This window comes from Microtus oregoni, unplaced genomic scaffold (genome assembly GCF_018167655.1).
Source record: "Microtus oregoni isolate MIOR12 unplaced genomic scaffold, Mior012 000005F_ref0000423, whole genome shotgun sequence".
NCBI lineage: Eukaryota > Metazoa > Chordata > Mammalia > Rodentia > Cricetidae > Microtus > Microtus oregoni.
The window spans coordinates 40,911,873-40,933,896 of NW_024543064.1; the positions used below are offsets into that span (position 1 = coordinate 40,911,873).

The following is a 22,024-nucleotide window of genomic DNA, read 5'->3' on the forward strand; positions in this document are numbered from 1 at the left end:
ATCAGCGTGTAGTCCTGTCCGTTGTTATTGTAGCTTGCATCTGTCCTGTAGTGTCATCTCAAGGGGCTTCAAACACAGCCTTAACGTTCTTTTGTTGCATTTACCCCTGTTCCCCCATGTATGTGTATGGGTGTGGGTGTGGGTGTGAGGGTGGGTGTGTACATGCCACGGTGCAGGTTTGGAAGTCAGGACAACCTCAGGCATCAGGTTCACGGTGGGTTGCAGGGGTTGAACTCAGGCCGTCAGACCCCACTCTCCGCATCCTGATCGGCTGTGTTTCTGAAATCCCCAGTTACGCTCCTGCTTTTCCCTTCATTCTCATTGTCCGTCTGCCCTGAGTGTTCTTTCCTCCAGCCCTTCAGAGCCCCACCTAAGCTCTGGACTGCTGTCCTGAGCTCCAGCTTCCCACTCAGTGTTTCTGGTTTTATAGCATTATTATTTGCGTGGTAATTGAGTCTTACCGTTTTCCTCTTTTCTCCCCTAATCTAAATGTCTGATGAGAAGAACCTTAAGCGACACACTCGTGCCTTTATTTCCTATGTCTTGAATAGTTACTGTTGAACAGTGGATAGTGAATGTTTGGTAAACATTTTTTTTTTTTTAATTTACTGGGTGGAGAGATGGTCGGCAGTTAGGAGCACTGCCTGCTCTTCCAGAGACCTGAATCCGATTCCCAGCATCTTTATGGTGACTCACAACTATCTGGGGCACCAGGCACACATGGTTCACAAGACATCCATGCAGCCAAAACACATACACAATAACAAAATATTTTTAAAACCTAGGAAAAAAATTAAATTCATGCGTATTTGTTTTATATGTGTGTGTGTCCTTTTGAATGTCTTCTTCATCTGTCATGGCATGAAAGAGGAAGGGGTCAGAGGACAACTTGCAGGGAGTCGGTTCTCTTGTTCTACCACGTAGGTGCTGGGGATCACACTCAAAAGAATTAATAAGCCAAGCATGGTGGTCCCAGCACTGGGGAGGCAGAGGCAGTAGGTCCCTGTGAGTTCTAGGCCAGTCTGGTCTACAAAGCGAGGTCCAGAGCAGCCAGGGCTGTGTGGAGAGACCCTTTCTCAAAACTAAAACAAAACCTGAGAGAAAGAAGAAATAATAAGCAAGGAAATATGTATCTATTCTTGAGACAGAGTTGCTTGTGTTCCAGGCTGGCCTCTGACTCCTATATAACTAAGGCTGATTTTAAACTCTTGACCCTCTGCCTCTACCTCCCAATCGTTGGCTTCTCATGTTTTCCTGTGACAAAGCATTTCTCAATGATTTTATTCACATAGACAATTTTTTTTTGTTTACTGTGCTCTCAAGATAGGAAAATGTCATTACAACAGCGTAAGTTGCAAGAAACAGTTTTATACCAGCTGCTCATTAAATTTTATTTTTTCTCTTTAAGTTTGGAGATCGGTCTAGTCCAGTTGACAAACATCTTGATGTCTTGATCAATAAGTATGGATTGTCTGCCCACCCAATTGCTCCACAGATGTTTGGGAGAGCTGGGAAGGAGCATATGGAAAAATATGGTATGTTAAAACAATCGTGTGTGTGTGTGTGTGTGTGTGTGTGTGTGTGTGTATGTGTGGGTCACATGACCCTTTCACAGGGATCACCTAAGAGCATCCTGCCTATTAGGATGCTTTTTAATGATTCATAACAGTTGCAGAGTAGCAATGAAATAATTTTATGGTTGGGGGTCACCACAGCACGAGGAACTGTATTAAAGGGTTGCAGCATTAGGAAGGCTGAGAACCACTGCTTTAGAGGTTGGGTATGGTGACACACGCCTTTAATTCCTGCACAGAGGCAGTTGGATCTGCTTGAGTTCAAGCCAGCCTGGTCCACATAGTGAGTTCCAGGCCAGCCAAGGATACATAGTGAGAGCCTGCCTCAAAATAACGGCAACAGCACCACCCTTCGGGCTTATTACTGGTTATATTCGTACAGTAAGAAACAGCAGGTATTTGTTAAGGACGCGGGAGGGACTGGAAGATATAAGACACAAATAAAATAGTTTTTCTTTATTTTTAATGTGTGTGTGTGTTTTGCCTGTGTGTTAGTCTGTGCATCACGTGCATGCCTGGTGCCCTTGGAGAAGAGAAGAAGGCATCAGATCCCCTGGAATTGGAGTTATAGGTTGTTATCCTATACATGGTGCTGGGGTTTTAACCTGAATGTTAGGCAAGCATTTTACCAACAGAGCTACACCCCCAGCCCTGCCAGGAGCTCTTTTATGAGACACTAATCCTGTTCATGAAGGCCCTTCCTCCTAATACAAGCACCTTGGGGATTAGATTTCAACATGTGACTTTTGTTGGGGACATCAGCAGGCTGTTCACTACCTCCCTCCACAGGCCCCATCTGCCAGTCATTGAGGCCGGTTTCAACCTTAGAATTTAGGAGGGAGGATGATGTTAGAAATACCTTTGAGGTCCTTTGGTAATGTTACAGATGAGGGCTTAACATCTCATTGGGAAGTAGAGAGAAACCCTGGTGTATCCAGTTACTCACTGTGTGGCCAGGAGGGTCGTCGTAAGTTGTTCATGTGTTTGTGTTTCCAGTGCTGACACTGCAGCACCCTGCTCACACAGCCTCCACTTTCCCTCCTCCACAGCACTGGGGAGTGAGTCCACCCAGCTTGGCTTTCAGTTTTGTTTTTGAAAATATAAAAACATGCTTGTCTTAACTAATAATAGCAGAAAAACATGAATGCCATCTTGATAATACCCTCTCTCCAGTTATGTTAAGCTTGGTAACACAGGCAGGCAGGGTAGAGGAACTCAGAACTGTTAGATGTTGCTAGTGGACATGAAATGGGACTCTCGGAATGCCTCTCCCATGAGTCATCTCCTGACTTTACATGCCAATATGTGGAAGGTGTTTCTGTGTGTTTGATATCATAGCACGGTGTTTAGTAGAGCACTGGGTTAAGTAATCAGCTTGGGTGGTTTTTAAATAATCTATTCTGCAAATAAAGTTGTAAGGAGTTTTGCAACAAATGTGACGATTAAACAGACCTTAAATTTCCTTGCTTTCTAGATAATGAAAGTGACCAGATTACGGTTTTGTTTATTTATTATTCTTTGTATGCACATGTGAGCGTGAGTGTGGGAGGACCACTTTTGGGAGTCAGTTTTCACACTCAGCTGTGTCAAGGCAGGGTCTCTCTTCTTGCTTCTGCCCCTCACTGTGTACTGAAGCAGGCTAGCGGTCCTTGGGTTTGCAGGTTATTCTCCTGCCTTCGTTTCTGCCCTGTGCTATGTACTGCATGCTGGCGGTCCTTGGCCTTGCAGGTGATTCTCCTGCCTCCATCTCCGTCTCTGCCCTGAGCTGTGTACTGCAGGCTAGCGGTCCTTGGGTTTGCAGGTGATTCTCCTGCTTCTGTCTCCAGTCTCTCATAGGTCTGTTGTGATTACAGATATGCTTCTGCATCTGGGTTTTTAACTTAGGTTCTGCATATCAAACTCAGGTCATGAGGCTTGTGTGGCAAGCTCTCAGATCCACAGTCATCTCCCTGACCCATAATTGAAATTGTTCGTGGTTGTCAGTTGAGAGACTATCAGTTTTGAAGGATACTGGGATTCACTTTTAGACTTAGGGGCTTATAGAGTTGTTGATCTAGTACTTTTCTTTCCTTTGCGTTTTTGTTTTTTGAGACAGGATTTCTCTGTGTAGCCCTGGCTGTTCTGGAACTCACTCTGTAGACCAGGTTGGCCTCGAACTCAGAGATCCGCCTTCCTCTGCCTCCTGAGTGCTGGGATTAAAGGCGTGCGCCACCATCGCCCGGCTAAGACTCTGTTTTAAAAAAGAATAAATTACAGACTTTCACAGCTAACTTATAATAACCAAAATCAAGAAATGAATATAAAGCCAAGCATATCAATGTGTGTGTCTGAGCTGTTATAGGGGAATTGCTTGAGGCCAGGCCTCCTAAGCCAGCTTGGAGACCATAGCAAGACTTCATCTTTCCCTACTTCAGGAAAAAATTAGTTATGCTAACATGGTACTGTTACCCAGACTGCACAGCGTACTCGTAATTCATCCATTTATCCCACAGATACCATTTCCTGGCTCCAAAGCTCCTCATGATTTTGTTGTTTACTTTTCTTTAAAATTTTAAAAAATTTGCTGGGTGATGGTGATGAAGGCCTTTAATCTCAGCATTTGGGAGGTGGATCTCTGAGGCCAGCCTGGTCTACAGAGCGAGTTCCAGGACAGGCTTTAAAGCTACACAGAGAAACCCTGTCTCAAAAAACAAAAACAAAAGCAAAACCATAAACATAAACAAATAAATAATTTTACTTTGTATGTGTGTGGCTGTTTGTGTGCATGTATGTCTGTGTGCCTCTTGCACAGAGACCAGAAGGGGGCGCTAGATCCCCTGAAACTGGAATTACAGATAGCCCAGAATTACAGAATTGAACCCAGATCCTCTGGAAGAGTAGCTGGTGCTCTTAACTGCTGAGCCGCCTCTCTAGCCCCCTGTTGTTTATTTTTCAATGTTTTATATGTTTTTATTTTTCTGAGAGAGGGTCTTATACAGCACAGGCTGGCCTAGAACTTCTGATCCTCCTGCCCCAGTGTCTTAAGCACCTACATTATAGGTGTGTCCTACCATGCCCTGCCATAACCCCTGCTCCCCATTTTGGTTATGTTCATCAAGTTTGATGTTAATTTCTTCTGGTTTTAAACTTAGTCTGCACTAGTTAGACCTCATTTGCCACACTGTAATCACATGAAAGGTTTTTTTTTTCAGTTTTACTTTTTTTTAAATATTTATTTATTTATTTATTATGTATACCATATTCTGTCTGTGTGTATGCCTGCAGGCTGGAAGAGGGCACCAGACCCCATTACAGATGGTTGTGAGCCACCATGTGGTTGCTGGGAATTGAACTCAGGACCTTTGGAAGAGCAGTGCTCTTAACCTCTGAGCCATCTCTCCAGCCCCCTTTCGGTTTTTTGAGACAGGGTTTCTCTGTAGCTTTTGGAGCCTGTTCTGGAACTAGCTCTTGTAGACCAGGCTGGCCTCAAACTCACAGAAATCCGCTTGCCTCTGCCTTCCAAGTGCTGGGATTAAAGGCATGCACCACCACCACCCGGTGGAAGTTTTTTTTCTTTTCTTTTCTTTCTTTCTTTTTTTTTTTTTTTTAATTTCTTGAGGTACTGGGGATTCTGGGCCTAGGCTAGTCAAGTGCCCATCACTGGGCCCTATCTCTCACTGGGCCCTAACCCACTGGCCCAGGATGTTATACTTGCCTCATAATTGGCTCATAAAAAGTTGATTAATTTTCACTTTTGATGCCCTGCCACCGTTTGTGGGGCGTTGAGACTGCATGAAGAATTCTGTGTGACACTGTATGAATTCATTTTTTTTTTTGGTTGTCTGTGTGCTTTCTTTCTTTCTTTCTTTCTTTTTTCTTCTTTTTGTGGCTGGCTTTCAGGCTGGCCTCAAACTCAGAGATCTGCCTGCCTCTGCCTCCTGAGTGCTGGGATTAAAGGTGTGTGCCACTATTGCCTGGCCCGTTCCTTCCTTGTCCTTTGTTCTTTACTCTTTCCTTTCTCCCCCCTCTCTTTTCCTTTTATTCCCTCCCCTCCTTCTCCCTCTCCTCCCCTCCCCTTTTCTTTTGAGACAAGGTTTAATGTAGCCCACCTAGTCTGGCCTCTAGTTCTTGTTTTGTTTTGTATTTTTGTTTTTGGTTTTTTTTGGGTTTTTTTTTTGAGACAGGGCTTCTCTATGTAGCTTTGGAACCTGTCCTGATACTCTCTCTCTCTGTAAACCAGGCTGGCCTCAAACTCACAGAGATCCTCCTGCCTCTGCCTCCCGAGCGCTGGGAGCGCTGGGATTACCCGGCCTGGCCTCTAACTCTTAAAGTAGCTGAGGATGACCTTGAACTCCTGATCATCCCACTGTCTCCTAAGTGCTGGGATTAGAGGCTTGTGTCACTACATTGGTTTTTAAAGATTTATTTATTTATTATGTATACAGTGTTTTATCTGCATGTATGCCTGCAGGCCAGAAGATACCATTACAGATGGTTGTGAGTCACTATGTGGTTGCTGGGAATTGAACTCAGGACCTCTGGAAGAGCAGCCAGTGCTCTTAACCGCTGAGCTACCTCTCCAGCCCCACCACATCGTTTTTGTGGTGCTTGGGATTGAACTCAGGGTCTCCTGCGTGCTAGATCCTTATCATCTGATCTGCATCCTCAGCCTCATTTTCTGTATTTCTTTTAGGCTAAATATTCTATTTTCAATGGGTTCAATTTTAGTAAATCTCTATTTCTCCAAGAAATTACCATTTCACTTAGATTTTCAAGTCAGCTTGATTAGGACTCTAAAAAGTAATGTCTATTATTTATTGACTGATTTAAAGAATCATTTATAAAGTTTTTTTTTTCTAGAGGCCTAGGAGGATGGCTCAGATAAGAGCACTTGCTTGCAAGCTTAACGACTTGAGTTCAAATCCCTAGGACCCCACATGACACACAAATACAGCATGCACACATGACACACAAATACAGCATACACACATCACACACAAATACAGCGTACACACATCACACACAAATACAGCATACACACAACACACACAAATACAGCATGCACACATGACACACAAATATAGCATACACACATCACACACAAATACAGCGTACACACATCACACACAAATACAGCATACACACATCACACACAAATACAGCATGCACACATCACACACAAATACAGCATACACACATGACATATAAATACAGCATGCACACATCACACACAAATACAGCATGCACACATCACACACAAATACAGCATACACACATCACACACAAATACAGCATGCACACATCACACACAAATACAGCATGCACACATCACACACAAATACAGCATACACACATCACACACAAATACAGCATGCACACATCACACACAAATACAGCATACACACATCACACACAAATACAGCATGCACACATCACACACAAATACAGCATACACACATGACACATAAATACAGCATACACACATCACACACAAATACAGCATACACACATCACACACAAATATAGCATACACACATCACACACAAATACAGCATACACACATCACACACAAATACAGCATACACACATCACACACAAATATAGCATACACACATCACACACAAATACAGCATACACACATCACACACAAATATAGCATACACACATCACACACAAATACAGCATACACACATCACACACAAATACAGCATACACACATCACACACAAATACAGCATACACACATCACACACAAATACAGCGTACACACATCACACACAAATACAGCATACACACACCACACACAAATACAGCGTACACACATGCACATGCAAATAAATAAAAATTTAAAAATAAGTTCTTTATTTCTATTATAGAAACTTTTTTATCTGCATGTTCACACCTGGGGAGGGCATTGTTCTTGTCCCATGATGGGTTTGAGCGACCATTAGCACCTCCTGTCTCTCCTCTGCACTGTTTTCCTTCAGGATGCTCTTGTTACCCAAAGGTCTGTGGTTGGAATTTGGCATTTGTGTGTGTGAGGTTTGGGCATCGCTGCTCTTCTGGTTTTGCTAATTATATGGTACTGTTCACTCATGTTTTCCTTCTCGTTTGTGTTAGTTTTGGAGGCTATAGAGACTCCATTGGCCTTGGAAGTATCAGCTTCCATTGGCCTTGGAAATCCTTGTACTGGTGTGTTTTAAAACTCACGTGTTTTTTTTTTTAAGTTTTATATTACTTGGGATAGCTTAATAATTTTCTAGTCTAAATTTTGAAATAGTTGAATTTGGTTTTGTGTTGACAGGGTCTACCCCGTAGCCTGGGCTGGCCTGGAGCTCACTGTGTAACCCAGGCTAGCCTGGACTTTATGTAGTTCTCCCTGCGTCACTCTCTCTCTGGAGTGCTGAGATCACAGGAATGAATTTTGTGCTCTCTCTCTCTCTCTCTCTCTCTCTCTCGTGCTGAGATTACAGGCATGAACTTTGCTCTCTCTGGAGTGCTGAGATCACAGGCAGAGTCTCTCTCTCTCTCTCTCTCTCTCTCTCTCTCTCCTCTCTTTCTCTCCTCTCTCCTCTCTCTCTCTCTCTCTCTCTCTCTCTCGTGCTGAGATTACAGGCATGAGCCACACTTTTTAGAATTTAACTTGACAGAGTCGGCGGCAGCCTTTTGTGGTTTTATAATTTGATTCTAGGGGATTGGAATCTTTTTATACTAAGTATATTCTTTGAACATACAAAAATTTTTTAAGGGGAACATTTTTTATGGGGTGGGGTGGGGATTCATGAGTTAAAGATGACCTTGAATGCCTGATCTTAAGAAATACGTGGTAAGTGATCAGCAGAATCCTTTTCTAGGGGATGATCTTTTCTATGTGAAATTGGATTCTGTGGAAAGCCATAAAGCCCTGTATTGAGAACAAAATAAAACAAAGAACAACCAACCAAAAACCCCAAACCCAATCAGCAACAACAGCAACAAATCCTCGAGTCTGTCTCCCTGTAGTTTTTTTCCCAATAATTTATTTTTATTTCATTTGCACTGGTGTTTTGCCTCCTTGTATGTCTGTGTGAGGGTGTCCGACCTTAGAGTTACAGACAGTTGTGAGCGGCCATGTGCGTGCTGGGAATTGAACCCAGGTCCTCTGGAAGAACAGCCAGTGCTCTTAACTGCTGAGCCATCCCTCCAGCCCCCTTCCTAGAGTTTCTACCCACAGTCTTTATTTTATTTTATTTTGAGACAGGATCTCATTGCGTAGCCTTGGGTGACTACCCATACTCCTACCCCTACCTCTCTACCTCTACCTCTCTACAGGTGACTATGTAAGACCTGGCTTCAAACTCACAGTGCTTGCTGCTGTCTCCTGAGTACTGAGATTAAAGGCATAGCCCACAGCATCTGTTGCTGTGTCCAGAGTACTGAGATTGAAGGCATAGGCCACAGCATCTGGCCCTGCTTATTTTATATTTTGAGACAGGGTTCAGTGTAGTCCAGGCTGGCCTTACATCTTGATCCTCCTTGCTTCCTCTTCCTGTGTGTTGGGATTACAGGTGTTTGGCAACACTCCTCGAAAACATCGCAAGTCCTGTACTGTGCCCACAAACCTCTGATACACCACACCGCTATAGCTCACCCAGTCTGTAATTAAATAGAATATATTCAGTTGTTTCCTTTGCCCTGCTTATTTGAGGTTAAAAATAGAACTGGAAGCCATCACGGGTGGCACAACCTTTAATCCCAGCACTCCGGAGGCAGAGGCAGGTGGATCTCTGTGAGTTCCAAGCCAGCCAAAGGCTAAACAGTGAGACCCTGTCTCAAAATACAATACAAAACAAAACAAAACAAAAAAAAACCCCAAAGATCTGGAAAACATCTATGATCCACTGGCTGTAACTTTTCTAAAGCCCCTTCTGCTATATCATAAAGGTTTGGGGGTTGTTTGTCAGCCGTAGAGGATGTGACTCGTACACCCACTCACTCTGGGGCTTGGGAATGTCTGGCAGGCACTGGGTCATTGCTGGCAATACTCTCCAGCTAAGCACTATGGCTCCAGACTGTATTTCCTAGTTTTTGAAACTGAATCCTATTTATACTAAATAGAACAGACAGTTGGAAGTGTTTTTATCTCATATGTCTCTTGAGTCAATTTGTTGAAATGCTCAGATTTAATTATAGCAAATCATATGAGTGATTGCTCTCTTTAACCCTGATACCAGGACAAGAGAAACTATGGAAATATTTAGCAAAACACTGAGTTCCACTGTGACATTTGATAATGAGCTGAAGAAAACAACACATTGATTTATGTTTGCTTTCTCTGCAGGAACAAAAGTTGAACAGTTTGCAAAAATTGGATGGAAAAATCACAAACACTCAGTTAATAACCCGTAAGTACTTCAGAGCTATGACATGAAAATCTGGTCTCTTCTATTGTGTTATATGCAGTTGTATACTTGGACAACAAATGCAAGATCTCAAAGATATTAGCTTGGATGCTTATTATTTTCTATAAAAAAAAGGCTTGTGCTCAAAGCATACATTGTCTGCTTTTCCATTCTAGTTCTTGGCTTATTTATACTTAAAATACCATTAAAGCGTAATGATTCTTTTTAAACTTATTTATGTTCTGAAGGTTGTTTGTTTGTTTTTGGAGAGGGAGGTCGAGTTTGAGAGAGTAGCCCTAGCTAGCCTCCAGTTTGTGGCAGTCCTTCTGCATCAAATGGTTTGTCCCACCTGGCTTTAGTGATTCTTTTAAATAAGAATAACAGTGACAGATGCTAAAATATTTGCTTGGGGCAGATGGGGCAGGTTAGTGCTAGAGCTAGTGATTAGCTTGTATGAGGTTCTAGGTGCGTTTCTATGCACAACAAAAAGATTGTAAAATGCGTATTAATTTTATAACTGAGATGAATTTCAGTCACTGTAGTGTTATTAACTTATTCTGGAAGAACAGTATAATTATTTATATCCTAAAAGTAATCTGAAGAAAATGATATTGGATGTATTCAGATATATTGTCCCTCAGCAATCTCTGAATGCTTAGTGGTGGTGCAGCGCCTGGTTCACAGCATGAACTCACTGTTGTCCGCTGGGAACTGAACCGGTATCATATAACCAGAATCTCTGTAAAAACAATGCAAAACATTTTGGATCATTTCTTTGCCAGTAACACCATATCACAGATTGGATGAGTTAAAAAGAAAAGGAATTTATTTTGCCTTGTGGTTCTGAACATTGCAAGTCACAGAGTTCTCCATCTCTTAGTAGCCTTCTTTTCTTGGATAGGATTTTTTCTGTGTATCCGTGGCTGTCCTGGAACTCATTCTGTAGACCAGATTGGCCTCTAACTCAGAGATCTGTCTGCCTCTGCCTCCCAAATGCTGGGATTAAGGATGTACACCACTATGTCCATCTTGATAATGGCCTCTTACTGGCAGAAGTCTGAGGAGGTACAGGACATTGTATAGTGAGAGACTAGGGTCATGTGTGTAGATCTGTTTCTTCTGGTCTCTTGCACTTCTTGTAAAGCCCCCTGGACTCAATCACGAGGGCTCTCCCCTGATGACCTTGTCTAATCCAGGTCACTTCCCAAGGCCCCACCTCTGTACCCCCCCATAGTCAGATTAGTTCTTCCCACCTTTTCTTCTCTTCCTCCCCGTGTCATCCTGAGAAGTGACAACCTTGTTCTTATTTATTTCTTCCTCCTCCATTACAAACTCATTGAGGGCAAGAGTCTTTTCTCATCTTCATATCTTTAGTGCTTAGCACAGAGGGAATCAGAAAATTGTTTCTGAACTGTCTTTGCCACATTTACTAAATGTAAACCTTGACATGATAGGGGTGTTTTTGTCACACTTCACGCTGCTGTCAGCTTTCTTCGGGCATGCCTCGTTCTGTCTTCTTCCTTTTGTGTAGCTGTAACAAAAGCAGTTTAAGGGAGATGTTACCTTGGCTCACACACAGTTCCAGGCCCATCATTGCGGAGAGACGTTAGAGCTGATCCCTGCGCGTTCATTCATCCCTTTTTTCCTTCCAACCTGAGGTGGAATGTGATTGGCTGCTTTAAGCCTGCAGCCTTGACTTCTCTGCCGTGACGGATTACACCTGTGAGTTAGAGAACTCCTTTTCCCTCATTACTGCTGTCAGGTTATTTTATCATGGCGGCAGGAAAAGAAACTGAGACAGATTCCATCCCCAAGATCCAAGAGTCTTTTATAGAAAACCCAAGGCTATTGTGAAACTCCTGGTGACTCCCATGGCTTATATGGTAAAGTCAGACTCCATTACCCTTTCCTCCTCTGTGGGGAGCATAAGGTTTTTGCACCCACAGAGCTCAGGGAAACCAGGAATTTTAAGCACCCAGGATTGCTAGAACCTGTCTTTTCAGAAGGCCAGGACTAGAGGTGAGAAAAGCCCTGGAAATCTGTGATACCTGTTGGGCCGTGATATATCAAAGTCCTACCACCAGGACGTGAGGTGGCTAGTGATCTAAAGGATCTCTACACTACCTGTACAGCCAGGGGCTCCCCCAAGCGCCCACAACAAGGACCAGAGGTGGCCAATAGCCCAGACGACCTCTGTATTATCTGTATGACCAAGACTGTGCCAGACCCTCCCTTAGACACTTAAACTAATACAGGTAGTTTAGCTCTAGAACCCATCTTCTTGGAAGAAATGGCATCTGCCTTAAGTTGTTTCGACACAGTTATTGCCTCCTTGTGCCCCAGGAATACGGTTACACCTGAAACCTTTTCCTAATTATATTGTGTTTAAGTATGCTGGCAATAAACTGTCTGGCATCAGACTTCCTAGAAGTTGATCCAGTCTGACAGGTGAGTCAGGCTGAACCGATTTTTCATTCTCACCTCGTTTCCCTGCCTGCCCTGACTCCTGCCGGGACCTCCTCACTTCTCTTTCTTCTTCCTTCCTCCTCCTCTTCCTCCTCCTCTTCTTCCTCCTCCTCTTCCTCCTCCTCTTCCTCCTCCTCCTCTTCCTCCTCCTCTTCTTCCTCCTCCTCTTCTTCTTCCTCCTCCTCCTCTTCCTCCTCCTCCTCTTCCTCCTCCTCTTCCTCCTCCTCTTCTTCCTCCTCCTCTTCCTCCTCCTCCTCTTCCTCCTCCTCCTCTTCCTCCTCCTCTTCCCCCTCCTCTTCCTCCTCCTTCCTCCTCCTCCTCTTCCTCCTCCTCCTCTTCCTCCTCTTCTTCCTCCTCCTCTTCTTCCTCCTCCTCCTCTTCTTCCTCCTCCTCTTCCTCCTCCTCTTCCTCCTCCTCTTCTTCCTCCTCCTCTTCCTCCTCCTCTTCTTCCTCCTCCTCTTCCTCCTCCTCTTCCTCCTCCTCTTCTTCCTCCTCCTCTTCCTCCTCCTCTTCTTCCTCCTCCTCTTCCTCCTCCTCCTCTTCCTCCTCCTCTTCTTCCTCCTCCTCTTCTTCCTCCTCCTCTTCCTCCTCCTCCTCTTCCTCCTCCTCTTCTTCCTCCTCCTCTTCCTCCTCCTCTTCTTCCTCCTCCTCTTCCTCCTCCTCCTCTTCCTCCTCCTCCTCTCCTTCTCCTCTTCTTCCTCCTCCTCTTCTCCCATTCTGTTTCTTTTTTTCTTTCTTCTTTTTTTTTGTTTTTTGTTTTGTTTTGTTTTTTTTTTTTTTTGTTTTTCAAGACAGGGTTTCTCTGTAGCTATGGAGCCTGTCCTGGAACTAGCTCTTGTAGACCAGGCTGGCCTCGAACTCACAGAGATCCGCCTGCCTCTGCTTCCTCAGTGCTGGGATTAAAGGCGTGTGCCACCACTGCCCAGCTTCCCATTCTGCCAATTATGTTTCTAGCAGTGTACTTGGGACAGAGTTAGCATCAGAGGAAATGCTGGCAGTGAGTAGCAGAGCTGAGGCCTGTAAAGCTGCGTACAATTGATACCTTGCTCGTAGTCCCTGGAGAGCTGTAAGGGTCCTTCTGATTTCCTGGAATGTTGAGGAATTAACAACCCTGCACTTTCCTGGCATTGGGACTTCAAAAGGCAGTTTTGGCTTCTTCTAGACTGAAGTAGGAGGATCAGGAGTACAAGGTCAGTCACACTCAGTTACATATCTAGTTTGAGGCCAGCCTGGGTTCCATGAGATCCTACCTCCAAAAGAAAAAACCAAACCAAACTCAACCCCTATTTTTGAGCATATTCCCACACAGTGTAAGGCCGCGAGGATCTGTGGTAAGTAGAAAGGACTGGGGCTAGCCTACGCCACCTGCACCTTTGCACTTAGGTCTAATGGTTCCCTTGGTTGGCTCCACTTCAATGTCCTACAGGTTCTTCAGAGTCTACTCTAAATTTGTCACCTCCCTCAACCCTGGATTTCCTTCCTTGTTCTTTATCACGGTCACTGACATCAACAAGTACCTCATTATCTAAGGAAGCCAGAACATCCTCGCGTCTACCTCCCATGGCATCTGTTCTGTGTGCGGCCGGGATGAACTCACAGGTTCTGCCTCCTTACTGACCGCCTTTGGAATTTATCCCTTTTCTCTGTCCTTCACTTCCAGTTTCCCACACCAGGCCCTTTCCTTTCTGGCCCTAACTAATTGCCCCATCTCTTTGCTAAATTGCTTTCTGTGATATCATTTTCTATCCCTTTTACATACCAAGTTTTCCTGATGAAATATTGATCTTACTGTGCCATAAGCCCAGTTTAGTATCCTGTTCCTCACTGTTTTTAGTGTGAGATATGACCATCAAAAAATGGGCTTTTCTGCTCTAATCCTGGGTCATTCTCCTGCCCACCTTTCCGTTCTGCCTCCTCACCCCTCCCAGACTCCAAGCCCTCCTGCCTGTCTTGATGGCCTTTTTCCACCGCAGGCTGCTTTTCCACCGCAGGCTGCTTTGCATCTGCTGTCTCTCCTGCCAGGAATCCACCCCCCTTTTGTTAGTTGTTTTGGGGCGTCTGGGTTTAATGCACAGCTGTGTGCTCCTATACCACCCACATAGCATTTTTGTCATAGCATGTATTGTAAACATTAGAACAGAATGTATTTCTTTACTGTGGAATCATATAGGATTCCTTGAGGGTAGGAATGGCATTCCTGTCTCTTTGCCCAGCATGGGGTATGGCTCAAATAAGGTAGTTTCTGAAAGCTAGTCATGGCCAACGTTAACTTTATTTATTACGGAATGTGGGTATCACATATGTTAAGCAAGTGATTTTTCTGTTTCTTCCCGAAACCGGGTCTCGTGTAGCCCTGGCTGTCCTCAAACTGGGTGTGTCGGGGGATGACCTTGGGCTTCTTCTCCTCCTGCCTCTACAAACACAGTGTTAGAATCACTGGCATGTGCCTCCATACCTAGTTTGTGTGGAGCTGGAAACCCAGGGCCTCCTGTGTACTAGGAAAGTACTCTAGCTGGGTGTGGTGGCGCACGCCTTTAAGCCCAGAACTCAGAAGGCAGAGGTGGGCAGATCTCTGTGAGTTGGAGGTCAGTCAACCTGTTCTACAAGGCAAATTTCCAGGACAGCCAGAGCTACATAAAGAGATCCTGTTTTAAACCGCAAACGAACTCTCCCTAACTTTTCCAGTCGAGCTACATCCCTAGCCAACAAGCCATTTGACTTAAACATTAATTAATCTATTATTATTGTGTGCTATGTGCATGATGTGTGTGGCATGTGTGTGGGGTTCAGTGAACAGCTCCATGGAGTCAGTTCTCTCCTTTCATCTTTGTGTGGGCTCTGGGTATTATACTCACGTTACCAGATCTGAGGGGGATGAACCCTCACCTGTGTCCTCTCATTGACCCCAAGTCCTTTCATTTTAGTGGCTAGTATTTTATAACTGACTAGGGGAAAAGTGAAGTGCTCTGTTGTAACATTTAACTGGTGTTAGCACCAGCTGGACACCTTGTTACTTGGGGCTGGCATGAGCCACCCAAAGATAACAGACTCTGCAAGGCTCAGCTTCTGCCCTTCAGGAGACTGACTTATTTCAGATGCCAGTTACTGGTAGTTGACCAGCCCACCCATACTGGCTCACTGGCTACAATCTAAGAGATTCCTATGACCCCCCCCCACCCCGCTCAGGTTTTATGATTCTAGAATAACACAGAACTCAGGAAAGTGCTCTTACATATATAGTATTATTATAGAGAATGTTAGTCAGAAAAACGCCAGATGAAACAGGGCATGGTGTCATATGCCTGTTATCCCAGCAGAAGAACCAGAAGTTTAAAGTCATCCTCGGCTATGTAGCAGGGTGGAGTCCTAGTCTGGAATTCAGGAGCTCCTAACTGGCTGAGTCCCCCACATAGAGAGGTTTTATGCTCTACTGATGGGGAGGGGCTGTCACCCTCACTGTAGCTTCCTCAGGACATCCAGGCGTTCCCCACCTTCTGTGTCCAGAATTTCTATTAGCTTTGTTATATGGGCATGCTCCATAAATGACTAGTCACATGACTGAACTTAATTTCCCACCTTCCTCTCCCCAGCAAAGGATGAGCAGGCTGGTTGGTCTCCTTGGTGATCAGATGCCTGTCTTAAAGGTTCCTGAGGCAACAGTGTGTGGAACACACCTAATTCCAGCACATAGGGAGGCAGGAAAATGAAGAGTCCAAGGCCAACCTGGGTTAGAATGAGAGAGACCCTCTTAGGATTGGGTCAGGGGGGAGAGAGATGAGGAGAGAGAAATGATGGGCCAGGGGCCCTGCTTCAGCCATCTTATTAGTATAACAAAGCCAGTCCTGTCACATGGGAAATGGTTTTAGAGCTCTGTAGCAGGCAGATTTTACTGTCGTTGTCATTGAGACTGTTCAGGTAGTATAGACTGGCCCAGAGCTCTCTGTGTAGTTGACGATGACCTTGAACTTCTGCCTCCTGCCTCCTCCTCCTGAGTGTTAATGTTAAGTATAGTTAGTGCCAAATACAGTGTTAGCTCCGGGGCTGCAGGCATGTGCCACCCTGCCCAGCTAGGACAGACAGCTTCCATACACAACATAGGATTGTAGAGTAGGTGGTTTTTTCTTTATTTTAAAAACTTCATTCAAATGACATTAAGGTTGAAACTTCTTAATGTAAGTTTGTAGGTTGTGAAAAGATTTGTCAGCAGAAATTACAGTTGCTTCCCTACTTGTAACCATGTATCTTGTATTTAGGTATTCCCAGTTCCAGAGAGAATACAGCTTAGATGAAGTAATGAAATCTAGGACGATTTTCGATTTTCTGACTGTCTTGCAATGCTGGTAAGAAAAGCATGTTAGTATTCCCTAAGCATAGCTAACTGCTCATCCCCTGCCCGTCCCTCCCTGGGTAAATGTTAGGCTCTGTCTGTAACTTTTGTAGAATTGCCAGCGTCCCCTCACTCTGGGTGGCTTCACCACTGTCCCCTCACTCTGGGTGGCTTCACCACTAAGCATGTACCCAATTTCTTGTTGCTGCTCTGAGGCAGATCCCCTCTGTCATGAAAAAATACATTTTACCTCTTCCTTCTCTAGTAACTTTTACTTGTTTGGGGTATTCTGTGTTTATTTATTAAAAACGCCTTAGGAGGCAAGTGCAGCCTTAAGGCTCTGGGAGCGTTTGTTTTCCCTGTAGACTTCTAACACGGAAAACTTTTCTCTGTGATAGATAAGAGCGAAATGAAGGATTCATGATTCATAGCTCTAACGGTGCTCACATCTTGAAACTTGCCTGCCACTCTCTTGCTCCTCGAACATTGACTGAGGACGGTGTAGTCCTGCGTACATTCCTGACTGAGCTCTGGGGATACTGTCTGGGATGCAGTTGACAAAATGGGTCAGCTGTCACCTGGCAGAGTCTGAAGGACGGCCCACTTAGAAAATCCTTCCCTGCTCATCGAGGGGCTCTTGTGTGTGCCACCTAGCTTCCCAGCTGATTGTAGATCTGTGTTGAGATCTCAAGGGTCTTACCTCTGGATTTTTTAATATCCCCATTCTATTCTGCCCCAGCTTCCAAGAGAATTCCAGACTGAGCTCTCTGGGATACAGCAAGGCTGGAGTGGTGTGAGTCCCTAGTAGTATCTTCATAGAACTAATGCACTCTGCAGAGGTCTCCAGAAATGGCCTCATGTGTCAGTGGAGGCAGATGCAGGACTCTCTCAGTGAGAGCTTGAGGGAGAGACTGTGGACTAAGCAGAGAGAAGCTTTTGAGGGCTTGCTGGAGACTCAGCCTCAGTGGGATGCATATGCAGTTAAATAGTAAACATTTCAGAAAAGACTGGGATTGGCCAGGGGACAAACTTCATCTCCCCTGCCCCCAGCTCCCAGTCTGAACCCCTAGGAGATGGGCAATGTTGGAGTAATTGTTTCACTTCCTCCTAGTCCCACCTCTGATGGTGCTGCAGCAGCAATTTTGTCTAGTGAAGATTTCGTACTGAAGCATGGCCTGCAAGACAAAGCTGTGGAAATTGTGGCACAGGAGATGATGACTGATTTGCCAAGCACATTTGAAGAAAAAAGCATTATTAAATTGGTATATCCGAGGTTCATTTTTTTTAATTAAATTAAGGAAATATTATTTTAAATTGCAACCTGACACTTTATTGTTGTTAGCTCTGGAAGGCACTTATAAAAAACTTGATCTAGAAAGGTTCTTGTGTAGCCCATTTTCTTAGTTATGGTTTCTGTTGCTATGAAGAGACACCATGACCATGGCAACTTTTTTTAAAATATTTATTTTTATTTTTATGTGCATTGGTGTTTTACCTGTATGGATGTCTGTGTCAGGGTGTTGGACCCTGGAGTTACAGACAGTTGCAAGCTGCCATGTGGGTGCTGGGAATTGAACCCTGGACCTCTAGAAGAGCAGCCAGTTCTCTTAACTGCTGAGCCATCTCTCTTGCCTGACCATGGCAACTCTTTTTTTTTTTTTTTTTTTTTTTTTTTAAAGATTTATTTATTTATTATTATTATGTGTACAGTATTCTCAGTATTCTGTCTGCATGTATGCCTGCGGCCAGAAGAGGGCGCCAGATATCATTACAGATGGTTGTGAGCCACCATGTGGTTGCTGGGAATCGAACTCAGGACCTTTGGAAGAGCAGGCAGTGCTCTTAACCGCTGAGCCATCTCTCCAGCCCGGCAACTCTTATAAAAGAAAGCATTTAATTGAGGTGGTGGCTTACAGTTCAGAGGTTCAGTCCATATGCGTGCAGACATGGAACTGGTTACATCTTGATCAGGAGGCAACAGGAAGTGGACTGAGACACTGAGTGATAGTTTGAGCATATGAGACCTCAAAGCCCACCTCCACAGTGACACACTTTCTCTAACAAGGGCACACCTACTCCAGCAAGGCCACTGGGAGGTGGAGGATGGAGAATTAGGAATTCAGGCCCAGCCTTAGCTACATTGCTAATCAGATGCTGCTTAGGATGGCGTCATAAATGTGGTGTTTTAATTTATTAGACATGTTGGTTTTTTTATTTTATTTATTTATTTATTTATTTATTTACTTACTTACTTTTGAGAAAGGGCTTCTTCATGTAGCTCTGGCTGTCCAGGAACTCTCTCTAGACCAGGCTGGCTTGAACTCAGAGATCCACCAACCTCTGCTTCCCAAGTGCTAGAATTAAAGGCATTTACCCTTATTAAAGGGAAAATAAAAGATTTCAGACCTAAAGTGAGTTGAACAATTGATGATTTGCCCCTCAACTACAGAAACAGTTGTGACAGTAAATTAGATAAAATAAATTTTTACAACATGCTTTAAATGTGAAATGCTTACACAATTTAATCAAATGCTTTAATTTGATTCCCCGTAAGCTCACGTGTTATAGATTTCGTGCCTGATCCAGCATTGTTTTGAGGTGGAGTCTTTAGGAGGTGACCAGATCTTAGGAGCTCCCACCTAATCAAAGGATTAATTCATTGATGGGTTCACAGTTTAATGGGTTTCAGGGACGAGGCTTTGTGGAAAAAGTTAGCTCTGACTGCTCCCTGGCCTTCATGGGGGGAGCAGCCTTGCTCTACCACGTGTTCTCTGCTAGGATTTTTTTTTTAAAAAAAAAACAAACCTTGCAGTGGGTCTGGTGTGATAGCTCCAGGTGACCCTGGGTTGAAACCTGCAAAACTATGAACCAGAATGATTCTTTCCCGTGGGGCATGGTTGCACGACGTGTAACCTTAGCTCTTGAGAAGAAAGACAGGAGGAGCAGGAGCACAGGGTCATCCTCAGCTGCACAGTAGATTTGAGGCTAGCCTGGGCTACGTGAAATCCTGTCTGAAAAATAAAACAAGCGGGAAAGAACCTTTCCTGCTTTTCAGTTGTTTTCTTGGGTGTTGACCAGCAAAGTCAAGATCATACTGTTGGGTGATGGCACATAGCTTCTAGTCAGGTTCTCATGGCACATTATATATTACTTCTGTCTTTCTCCTTGAATAGAAGTTGACCATGGCCTGTGCAAAAGTGGTTTGAATCCTCTATGATCTTCTAAAGGAAGGTTGCATATTTTCCTATAGAATTGTTCCATATTTTTCACTGTGACTCATAATAATGTATTAAAAATTCTCTTCAGCCAGTACAACTATACATTATAACTTCACCAATACAGCTATATGTTATGATTCCATAGTTTTCATAACAGCCTAGATAGAACCTCAGAGATTCTAAGTCCTTTTTCGATGTCTTATTTAAACTTTTGTTCTTTATGGTAGGTATAAAGTTCTGTATGTACATTCTTCTTTTTGGACATTATTTTATTTAGACCTTTTATATAATGCAGGTTCAGCTGAGATTTCACTACGTGTGGTATTTTGAGCTTTTAATGTTATGCGTGCACTAGTCTCTTAAACGCCTTAGCTAAAAGGCCACGGGCCGCTGCCCTTTCTCACTCCCGAAGGGACTTTTGGTTCTAGGTTGGTTTCGATATGACTAAAGAAGCCGCCAGGAAGTGCTATGAGAAGTCCGGCCTGAGACCGACTGACGTCGATGTGATAGAGCTTCATGACTGCTTTTCTGCCAATGAGCTCCTGACTTACGAGGCCCTGGGGCTCTGTCCAGAAGGTAGTGTCTTTGAAGATGGCTCTCCCCGTGTGTGTGTGCACGCGCACGTGCGTGTGTGTGCATGTGTGTGTGTGTGTGTGTGTGTGTCGGTCCCACTGAGAAGCCGTCACTTTCTCATTGCCTGTCCCTGCACACTGGCTCTGCCACGCTGTGCAAACTGGTTTAGAGCATCCAGTCTTGGACGGCACCAACCCTGGCAGAACAGAGTGTATACCTTCCTTTACATTATGCAAGTCAGTGCTTAGAATGTCCTGTTCCGTTTTAGAGAGGATTTATTAGGCCTACAAACCTCAAGTGTTTTTAAATTGTGTTTAAATAAAGCCTTGCAGAAAGGAAAAGCGGCAGAGCTGATAATTGACAGGTGTGACGGGTTCCTGTCCATTTCTAAAGCACACCATTCTGAGCGCATGAACTCCTGGTTGTTCACTTCCTCGTCAGCGCTTGATGGCGTTGTTCACATTTCAGGCTTGCTCAGAGGATAGGACTGCATCTTACTGTAGTCTTGATTTGCATTCCTCGTGACTAATGATACTGAAAACCTTTTTATGTGCCTATTGGTCATTCATTTATCGCCTTTAAAAAAAAAGATTTATGTTATCTTTAGTTATGTGTATATGTTGGTACCCGTGTGTGGGTAAGTGAACGAGTAACTTCAGGGTCCCCTAGGGTTGGAGTTACAGCTGGTTGTGAGTCACCCTATGTGGGTGTTAGGAATCAAACTTGGGTCCTCTAGGGAAGAGTAGTGCATGCACACTTAACTGATGAGCCATCTCTCCAGCCCCTCATGTACCTTCTTTTTATGTATCCTGTGCCTGTCTTTATATCTATTTAAATCTCTGCCTTTTGGTTGTCTGTTGTCATTATTGTATTTTAAGAATGTATGTATTTATATACATACATATATATGACATCACAATATTAATATATATATGCTCTATATATTCTAGATACATTTCAGTGATAAGCTTCTTTTTGTTGTTGTTGTTTTTGTTTTGTGTTGTTTTGGTTTTTGTTTTTTGAGACAGGGTTTCTCTGTGTAGCCCTGGCTGTCCTGAAACTCATTCTATAGCCAGACTGACCTCAAACTCACAGAGATCCGCCAGCCTCTGCCTCCTCAGTGCTGGGATTAAAGGTGTACTTCACTACTGCCTAGCCAATGATTAATATTTATGTTGTGAACATTTTCTTCTAGTCCAAGAACATAGGCTTCTGTGTCCATATTATGGTTATCGTGTGTATTGTGTTTATTGGTGTGCACATGGCATGGTGCACACAAGGAGGTCAGAGGACAGCACCATGGAGCTGTTTTCTCTTTCCCCCTTTGTAGGGTTTCAGGGTCACACTCAGGTCACCAGGCTTGTCTCAGGAACATTTTACCTGCGGAGCCATCTCCTAGGCCCTCCCTTTTCCCCAGGCTAGCTCTAACTTGCTGTATAGCTGACAATGACCTTGAACTTCTGGTCCTTTTGCTTCTATCTCCCAAGTTCTGTCACTAGTTAGCTAC

At 44.1% G+C, this 22,024-nt stretch overlaps 1 protein-coding gene across 1 annotated transcript in view; it reads left to right on the top strand.

Moving 5' to 3' along the window:
- The window catches only part of Scp2 (sterol carrier protein 2), an 80,451-nt gene that overhangs the window by 19,188 nt on the left and 39,239 nt on the right, over positions 1-22,024 (top strand). Inside the window, exons 6-10 of the mRNA XM_041652803.1 lie at positions 1,409-1,535; positions 9,873-9,936; positions 16,653-16,739; positions 17,838-17,988; positions 20,373-20,520. Coding sequence (XP_041508737.1) covers positions 1,409-1,535; positions 9,873-9,936; positions 16,653-16,739; positions 17,838-17,988; positions 20,373-20,520 — 577 coding nt within the window. The remainder of the gene's footprint in view (positions 1-1,408; positions 1,536-9,872; positions 9,937-16,652; positions 16,740-17,837; positions 17,989-20,372; positions 20,521-22,024) is intronic.